Source organism: Calonectris borealis, chromosome 1 (genome assembly GCF_964195595.1).
Source record: "Calonectris borealis chromosome 1, bCalBor7.hap1.2, whole genome shotgun sequence".
Lineage (NCBI taxonomy): Eukaryota > Metazoa > Chordata > Aves > Procellariiformes > Procellariidae > Calonectris > Calonectris borealis.
In genome coordinates this window covers 220,101,855-220,110,517 of record NC_134312.1, presented here as the reverse complement: position 1 = coordinate 220,110,517, position 8,663 = coordinate 220,101,855, and the positions used below count along the sequence as shown (strand labels likewise).

General features: G+C 66.1%; 2 protein-coding genes across 2 annotated transcripts; both read left to right on the top strand.

Annotated features, from left to right (window-relative positions):
- The first annotated feature begins 425 nt into the window (after window positions 1–425).
- Window positions 426–2,925, top strand: LOC142080193 (uncharacterized). Its single transcript, XM_075145249.1, has 4 exons — window positions 426–1,207; window positions 1,361–1,489; window positions 1,837–2,447; window positions 2,922–2,925. The coding sequence occupies exons 1-4, from the start codon at window positions 1,103–1,105 to the stop codon at window positions 2,923–2,925; spliced, it is 849 nt and encodes a 282-aa protein (XP_075001350.1). The 5' UTR covers window positions 426–1,102.
- Window positions 2,926–3,251: 326 nt separating this feature from the next.
- On the top strand, window positions 3,252–6,909 carry LOC142080147 (uncharacterized). The gene is made up of 6 exons (XM_075145111.1): window positions 3,252–3,269; window positions 3,590–3,697; window positions 4,220–4,303; window positions 5,180–6,043; window positions 6,202–6,271; window positions 6,487–6,909. The coding sequence occupies exons 1-6, from the start codon at window positions 3,252–3,254 to the stop codon at window positions 6,603–6,605; spliced, it is 1,263 nt and encodes a 420-aa protein (XP_075001212.1). The 3' UTR covers window positions 6,606–6,909.
- Window positions 6,910–8,663: the final 1,754 nt, after the last annotated feature.

The following is an 8,663-nucleotide window of genomic DNA, read 5'->3' as shown; positions in this document are numbered from 1 at the left end:
GCTCGTCAGAACTCCAAGACAGCAATTAAAAGCGGATCAATCCCTAGGACCAGTACACACCCATGATCCTAGTACAGCAGAATGGGGTTTTGCAGAGCATGGTGCTTATTGTAACCTCTTCCAAAGTGGCCCGGACAGACCAAAAAGACCTACTAAATGATGCTGGAAGTGTGGGAACCCTACCGACAGATAAGACAAACCTGAACCTTGCTATTTCAGTTACACGTGGGAACGAGGCATATCCGAAAGATGGGTGGAGGTGGGAGACACTACACCAGAAGGAAATGAAGGTATCTCACAATTACAATAACATTCTTCAAATACTATCACTTCGAGCCACACCAGGGGAAGAAATAACGGTAGGGCACCGTGCAGTCAAGGGATCTACCCACAAAAAGCCTGAAATTTACCCACAGTATGGAGTATGGGCCCAAAAACAAAGAAAGGGAACAAATGGCAAACTATTGGTGTTGATGCATGTATTCTACGGGAACAACAGGGATTTAACAACCGGATGAAGGCAATACCATTAAGGCCCAAGACATTTGCCTTGATACTAGACAAAATGTTTGTCATTTTGAAATACATCCTGATGAAACCCCTGAAACTGTGCTTATATATGGTGGAAATGGATGTGTTTGCATGAGAACTCCTTGTGATTCTACATTTACAGACACCACCGCTGTGGAGACTTCTAACCACTCAAATATCTGCATTTGTAATTTTGCTAAGATTATGGGACGCTACTTCAACTATTCAGCTCCTGGTACAACCCATCATCGCTACAGTCAAGCTATACACGTCACCAAGATTCACCACCTACCCCCATTGGAATGAATCTTACATTAGTCCGAAAACTGTTACAACAGGATGACCTGAGCCAATTGCTAAACCGGATTCGAAACAACGGACCAAAAACTCTGGCGTGGGCATCTCCACAGCGACCGCCAGGGCTTTGTGATGGGGGCCCTCACCGTGCCCAGAGGCCATTGTGACGGGGGTCCCCGCGGTGCCAGTGGGGGTATTTAAGGCGCGAGAGCCCTGGGGTGCCCACTCCCAGGAGAGCACCTCCCTCAGGAGGCAGCATCTCCCCTGGGTGCCCATGGCAGGTCGGCGGCAGGTAATGCCGAAGATGCCCATGGATGAGGAGGCGAAGGAGCACGCCCAGCCCGCCCACGGGCTGCCGAGCCTGCAGAAGAGGCGCCAGGTGAGGGACGGGGCAGGACGGAGAGGCCGGGGGTGGGACGGGGCCGCACGGAGCTGCCTTGGTGCCGGGGCCGGGCTTGCCGGCACTGTGGGGGCCGCGGTGCCAGGGCAGCCGCCTCCATCCCGCGCCTCCTCCTCCTCCTCCTGCCTGCAGGTGGGCCGCAGGCAGCTACAGGCAGCGCCGCAGGGCAGCCAGAGCCGGGCCTCGTCCCTCCATGGGGACAGGCTGCCACGGCTCCCCTGCCCGGAGAGCTCGCAGACCGCCGGGAGCCGCCGCGCACAGGTAGGGAGCCCGAGGGAGACGGGGCTGAACATCTTCCCGAGCCCAGGAGCTGCCGACGGGCAGGCGGGAGGTGCAGGAGGGGACAGGCGTGCACGGCCCCCGTGGCAAGCTGAGCCCCCCGTGCTGTGCCCGGCAGGCAGCCCGGGCGTGCCGGGAGTGCTCCCGGGAGTCGCCGTGGGCCGCGGGGGGACCAGCCCTCTTCCCAGCCGGCTCTGGGAGCGGGCTGGCAGCCGCCTGCGGGGCCGAGCGCTGCCCTGGGGCTGGCAGGGCAGCCCGGCCGCAGGAGCTCCTCCAGCCGGGGTGCTGGGCCACAGTCACGCCGCCTCTCTCCTCGGCCTCTCTTGCAGACGGACAGCCTGGCGCACAGGGTGGCACTGCCCTGCAGCAGGGTGACGACGCGGGAGGAGACGGCCCGTCTGCCAGCCTTGCCGCCTCTCCCCAGGCAGGCAGCGGCACCCGCGCACGCACCCGCAGCTTGGCCACCAGGAGCTGCCAGAACCTGCGGCAAGCTGGTTTTTGTGCCAGCACCACCCCCCGCATCTTCTGCCAGGGGCAGGGAAAGGACCATCAGCACCGCAGCCAGCGGCCACCGACAGCTTGTGCCGTCTGCTGGGGGCATCCGCGGTGACCAGGGCACAGCCCTGAGGGTGAAAAGATGGACGCCGGCCCCGCACAAGCCTGCAGCCTGTGCTGCAGCTGTGAAGGACACAGCCCGATGCCTCGTGAGTGAGGCCCTGGACAAGGTTTTGACTGGGAGCCGGGGACCCGGCCAGCAGCCGACGGCACAGCGGGACCGGGCACAGGGCAAGGCTGTGGTGATGAGGGCAAGAATAAATGAGGCAAAGGCACCGGCTTCTCCTGCCTTCGCCGAGCAGGCCACAGCAACGCGGGCAGAGCGCCACGCTCCTGCCCCGCACAGCCCCACAGCCAGCGCCGCGGCTCTGGAGGACGCAGCCCGGTGCATTGTGGCTGAGGCCCTGGGCAGGGTTTCCACCGGGAGCCGGGCAGCCAGCCAGCGGCCGGTGGCACAGCGGGACGTGGCACTGTCCGTCCAGTTGGAGCCTGTGGAGGAGCTGGAGAGCAGCTGCCTGGCCCGCACCGGGCGCAGCCTGGCCCAGCCCAGGAAAGCCACCCTGCAGCAGCAGCAGGAGGGCCGGGAGGAGGGCAAGGAGCAGCGTTTCTCCCTGACGCGGTCATGGCGGCTCAACGTTGGAGCCAGGCAGGTGAGTGCCAAGGACGGAATGGGGTGGCGAGGGACGGGACGGGACCGGGGGATGAGCCTCCCTCTGCCTGGGGCCAGCCCCTGCGCCGCACAGCTGCAGCCCCATCTCCTCCCGCATCCCTGTCCCAGCAGCCGCTGCTGGCAGGTCCCCGGCAGGCATTTGCCGGTGGGAGCCCGGCTACCTTGACAAATCCCCCTCTCTCCTCTCAGATAGAACCATAGAATCAGAGAATCGCTTAGGTTGGGAAAGACCTTTAAGACCATCAAGTCCAACTGTTAACCTAGCACTGCCAAGTCCACCACTAAACCATGGCCCCAAGCACCACCATGCTGACTGGGCCTGATCCCCTGGTTGCCCCGTACGTGCCGCGTGATGGCACTCAAGATGATCTGCTCCACAACCTTCCCCGGCACCCCGAGGCCAGACTGAGAGGCCTGTAGTTCCCCGGATCCTCCTTCCGGCCCTTCTGGTAGATGGGTGTCACATTTGGTAACCTCCAGTCAAGCGGGACCTCCCCGCTTAGCCAGGACTGCCGAGAAATGACGGCAAGTGGCTCGGTGAGCACTCCCGCCAGCTCCCTCAGTACCCTTGGGTGGATCCCATCCTGCCCCATAGACTTGTGTGTGTCCAAGTGGTGTAGCAGGTCACCAACCATTTCCCCTTGGATTATGGGGGCTTCATTCTGCTCCACGTCCCTGTCTTCCAGCTCAGCGGGCTGGGTACCCCGAGAGCAGTTGGTCTTACTATTAAAGACCGAGGCAAAGACGGCATTAAGTACCTCAGCCTTTTCCTCCTCCTTTGTCACTACCTTTCCCCCCGTGTCCCATACAGGACGGAGATTCTCTTTAGCTCTCCTTTTGTTGTTAATGTTTTATAGGAGGAGCCAGGGGCCTTGGCCAAGGAGGAAGAGTTGGAAGAAGACAGCGACAAAGAGCTGTCCCAAGGGGAAGACGTCACCATCTCCGACATCTGGGTCAACGCCTCGGTCCCGGAGCTCTTCCAGGACCCTCACGCTGGTGCCCAGGAGGGGCCCAGCTGGCCCAGCAGCGCGGGCCCAGAGGCAGCAGGAGAGGCAGCCGGCGGCCTGCAGAGCGCGTCTCCTGCCCCGGCGGGGCTCCTGGACGCCGGGCCGGCAGCTTCTGGCCTGGCCGGAGCCCCTGAGGAAGAGGGGCACCGCGCGCCTCTGGCTCCCGCGGCACAAGAGGAGGCAAAGGCACCGGCTTCTCCTGCCTTCGCCGAGCAGGCCACAGCGGCGCAGGCGGAGAGCCAGGCACCTGCCCCGCACAGCCCCACAGCCAGCGCCGCGGCTCTGGAGGACGCAGCCCGGTGCATTGTGGCTGAGGCCCTGGGCAGGGTTTCCACTGGGAGCCGGGCAGCCAGCCAGCGGCCGGTGGCACAGCGGGACGTGGCACTGTCCGTCCAGATGGAGTCTCTGGAGGAGCTGGAGAGCAGCTGCCTGGCCCGCACCGGGCGCAGCCTGGCCCAGCCCAGGAAAGCCACCCTGCAGCAGCAGCAGGACGGCCGGGAGGAGGGCAAGGAGCAGCGTTTCTACCTGACGCGGTCATGGCGGCTCAACGTTGGAGCCAGGCAGGTGAGTGCCAAGGACGGAATGGGATGGCGAGGGACGGGACGGGACCGGGGGATGAGCCTCCCTCTGCCTGGGGCCAGCCCCTGCGCCGCACAGCTGCAGCCCCATCTCCTCCTGCATCCCTGTCCCAGCAGCCGCTGCTGGCAGGTCCCCGGCAGGCATTTGCCGGTGGGAGCCCGGCTACCTTGACAAATCCCCCTCTCTCCTCTCAGATAGAACCATAGAATCAGAGAATCGCTTAGGTTGGGAAAGACCTTTAAGACCATCAAGTCCAACTGTTAACCTAGCACTGCCAAGTCCACCACTAAACCATGGCCCCAAGCACCACCATGCTGACTGGGCCTGATCCCCTGCTTGTCCCGTACGTGCCGCGTGATGGCACTCAAGATGATCTGCTCCACAACCTTCCCCGGCACCCCGAGGCCAGACTGAGAGGGCTGTAGTTCCCCGATCCTCCTTCCGGCCCTTCTGGTAGATGGGTGTCACATTTGGTAACCTCCAGTCAAGCGGGACCTCCCCGCTTAGCCAGGACTGCCGAGAAATGACGGCAAGTGGCTCGGTGAGCACTCCCGCCAGCTCCCTCAGTACCCTTGGGTGGATCCCATCCTGCCCCATAGACTTGTGTGTGTCCAAGTGGTGTAGCAGGTCACCAACCATTTCCCCTTGGATTATGGGGGCTTCGTTCTGCTCTGCGTCCCTGTCTTCCAGCTCAGCGGGCTGGGTACCCCGAGAGCAGTTGGTCTTACTATTAAAGACCGAGGCAAAGACGGCATTAAGTACCTCAGCCTTTTCCTCCTCCTTTGTCACTACCTTTCCCCCCGTGTCCCATACAGGACGGAGATTCTCTTTAGCTCTCCTTTTGTTGTTAATGTTTTATAGGAGGACCCAGGGGCCTTGGCCAAGGAGGAAGAGTTGGAAGAAGACAGCGACAAAGAGCTGTCCCAAGGGGAAGACGTCACCATCTCTGACATCTGGGTCAACGCCTCGGTCCCGGAGCTCTTCCAGGACCCTCACGCTGGTGCCCAGGAGGGGCCCGGCTGGCCCAGCAGCGCGGGCCCAGAGGCAGCAGGAGAGGCAGCCGGCGGCCTGCAGAGCGCGTCTCCTGCCCCGGCGGGGCTCCTGGACGCCGGGCCGGCAGCTTCTGGCCTGGCCGGAGCCCCTGAGGAAGAGGGGCACCGCGCGCCTCTGGCTCCCGCGGCACAAGAGGAGGCAAAGGCACCGGCTTCTCCTGCCTTCGCCGAGCAGGCCACAGCGGCGCAGGCGGAGAGCCAGGCACCTGCCCCGCACAGCCCCACAGCCAGCGCCGCGGCTCTGGAGGACGCAGCCTGGTGCATTGTGAGAGAGGTCGTGCGCAGGGCTGTGGCTGTGACCCAGGGACCCCGCCAGCAGCTGGCAGAACAGGACCTGACCCAAAGCACGCATGCGGCGACAGCAGCAGGAACACCTGCAGCACCTCAGGACACCCAGTCTCCCTTGGCTGGAGAGCCTCAGGGAGAGGCCAGCCCAGCCCCTCTCGTCCCAGCGGCAGGCGAGGATGGAGAAAGCATGGCTTCTCCCATGTCTGGAGACCGTCGAGGAGAGGCCAGCGCAGCCACCGTCTCCTCGGCAGTGCACGAGGAAGAAGGGGCTTCTCCAGTGCTTGAAAACCCTCCGGCAGACGCTGGCACACCCCACCGTGCCCCAGCAGCGGACAGCGAAGGAGACGCAGCGGCTTCTCCCTTGGCTCGGGACCTTCAGCACCAGGTGAGCCAGGCGCGCATGGCCAGCACCGGGCGTCCCGAGGCGCCGGGGGCAGGCGCAGCGCCCAGGGTGTGTGCGGCAGGGAGATGCCTGGTGCTCTCCGTGTCATCGCGCTGACATCCCCTCCATCCCATGCCTGTGCTCTTGCTCTCCCCATGCAGGTGGCCCCCGAGCACAGAGGAGACGCACAGCCCTCCTCCGGCTGCAGGGACATGCCCGAGGATGACCCAGGTACGTCCCCGAGACAAGCACCGCCCCGGCAAGCGCAGGCCTGGCCCGGCCATCCCGGTGAGCGACACCCAGGCCAGGCCGGCAGCACTGCACGCACGGGGGCTGGCTGTGCCCCGGCCACCCCTCCCTGGGGAAAGCCCTCGGTGGTGGGGGGCAGGCAGGAGCGTGCCCGTCACCTACCCAGCCCCTCGCCTACAGCTCTCCTTCCCCCACAGGCATCGCCGCCCTCCCGCACCTCCCGGCTCAACGGCGACGGCCCTCCCTCTTCAGGAGGGCCCTCAGGGCTCTGCGCAGGGCTTTCCGCTGTACCTGCATCGCGGGACAGCAAGAGTAGCAGCGCCCCGCTGCCAGCGCCAGGCGCGTCCCCGCAGACAGCAGCTGCCCCTCAGCCTCCGCAGCGTCCAGAGGGAGCGGCACGTGGAGGCACGCGAGGGATGGTTCATGGACGGAGTCCCAGGCGTTCAGCTGCCCTGACGACATCGTGCTGCCAGCCCCGACTCGGCCGTGGACGCTTCCTGAGGCCAATAAAAGAGGACGCGTTTCCCCCAGTGTTCGTCTGTGTCTGGTCCATCTCAGCAGAAAGACGGGTGCAGGCAAAGCCCATTACGGCAGGCAGAGCTGCAGAGCCCCTGTGCTCCCTCTTCTCCGGGCCGAGCACAGCCCGCGCCCTCGGCCTCTGCCCGAGCCTCCGGCGCTCCAGCTCCCGACCAGCCGGCGCCTCCATCCTGCCCGTGTCTGCCTGCGCCCCGGCAGCCCCAGCCCGCACCGGGTGCCCAGGCACGGCCTCCCCTGGGCCCAGCGGCGCAGAGGAAGCCCTTCTGGAGGATGGCTCTGGCAGTTGCGCAGATGGCCAGCAGTCTCCCCAGGTCAGCAGGCCCTTCCGGAGAGCAGAGCGTGGCTTCGCACTGGCCCGGCACGGCTCCCCCCAGCCTGGGATGCTCCCCAGCAGTGACGCAACCGTTCAGTTCCTGTACTGAAAGGGCCACTGCCGGCCCGAGCCGGAGTTCACCCGCTGCTCTGCTTGGCCGCCGGTCCCTTGTCTCTCTCTTCAGCCATGGTGGGGCGGATGCCCTTTCCATGGGGCAGGGAGATCCACGGCTTGTTGCCCTGCAGCAAGGGACAAGCAGTCACCTCTCAGCGTGAAACCCGCACGGGGCAGAGCTCTCCCTCTCGGGGGAAAGCAGCAGAAGCCAGCCCCTGCCCACGCTGGGCCTCGCACACACGCCCGTGGCTCTGGCCCAGCAGAAGCCCCGTAGGACGGTGCCGGAGGTGTGCAGGCCTCCACCTGCCTCTGGCGGCCACCTCCAGGAAGGGTGCGCTCCAGCCGGGGCCGGAACACCGCCCCTTTCCCCCCGGACAAAAGAGCCGTCGGGGGTGGCGAGAGAGCGGAGGCCGTGCGGGGGAGGGCGCTCGCACTCAGAGCAGCTGCCCGGGCCCGTCAGGGCCGAGCTCTGAGCGCCGCGCAGCCCCCAACCGCCCAACGGTTAAAAAACCGCTCCGCCGCGCGGCGGCCTCCGCCCGGGACTGCGGCTCGGGAGCCGCGCATGCGCGGTGGCGCCGCCCCGCTCCGCGCCGCCGCCCGCCCGTAGCCGCAGCGCCGCCCCGCGGTGCCTGCGCGCTGGTTCCGCCGCGCCCGTCGCTGCCTCCCGGTAAGGAAACGCCGCGGCCCCCTCCCGCGCGCGGCGCCGGCGGGCGCTGGGCGCGCAAAGCGCGGAGCTGCAGCGCCGGCCCCGCACAGGGGCGCCGCGGGCCGCCGGGAGCCGGGCGGAGGGGCCGCGCCGTGGCGGCCCGTGCCTGGCGGGAGGTGTAGCCGAGCCGCCGGTCGCCATGCTGGCTCCCCGGAGCACGCCGGGAAGTGCAGTCTTCCGGCACCCGGCTGCCGGGCGGCCCGGCTGCGTTGGCCCGGGCCTGGCGGGAGGTGTCGTTGTTGCGGACTCGGCTGCCGGGCAGCCGCATGGCTCTCGGGCGCGCCCGGCGCGGCGGAGTCCTTGCTGCCGCCGCGGCGCCCGCGTAGTTTTGTGGCCGGTGTCGTGTGGTTTCCTGCGGGCTTCCAGCTGCTCCTTGAGCAGCGGTGGTGCTGCTGTGGGCAGGAGCTGCCGCGGCTGCAGCTGGAGCGAAGGGTAAAGGAGAGGCGATGCAACGCCCTCCGGCCGGCAGCTGCCTCCTGCTGCAGGCAGAGCCAGCCTGCCTCCCCGGGCGAGGAAGGCTCCCTCTTCGTAGCCCGCAGCGGGCCAGGCTGCCAGCACGGACCGCAGGGCCTGTGCGCGCCCCCGGCAGCGCGGTGCGGCCGCGCAGTGCAGGAGCGAGCGAGGCTCCTGCTCCGGGAAGCCTCGTCTCGGCAGAGCTGTGCGACCGCCCCGTGTGTGCTCCGGTGGAGGCGGCCGAGCGGCTG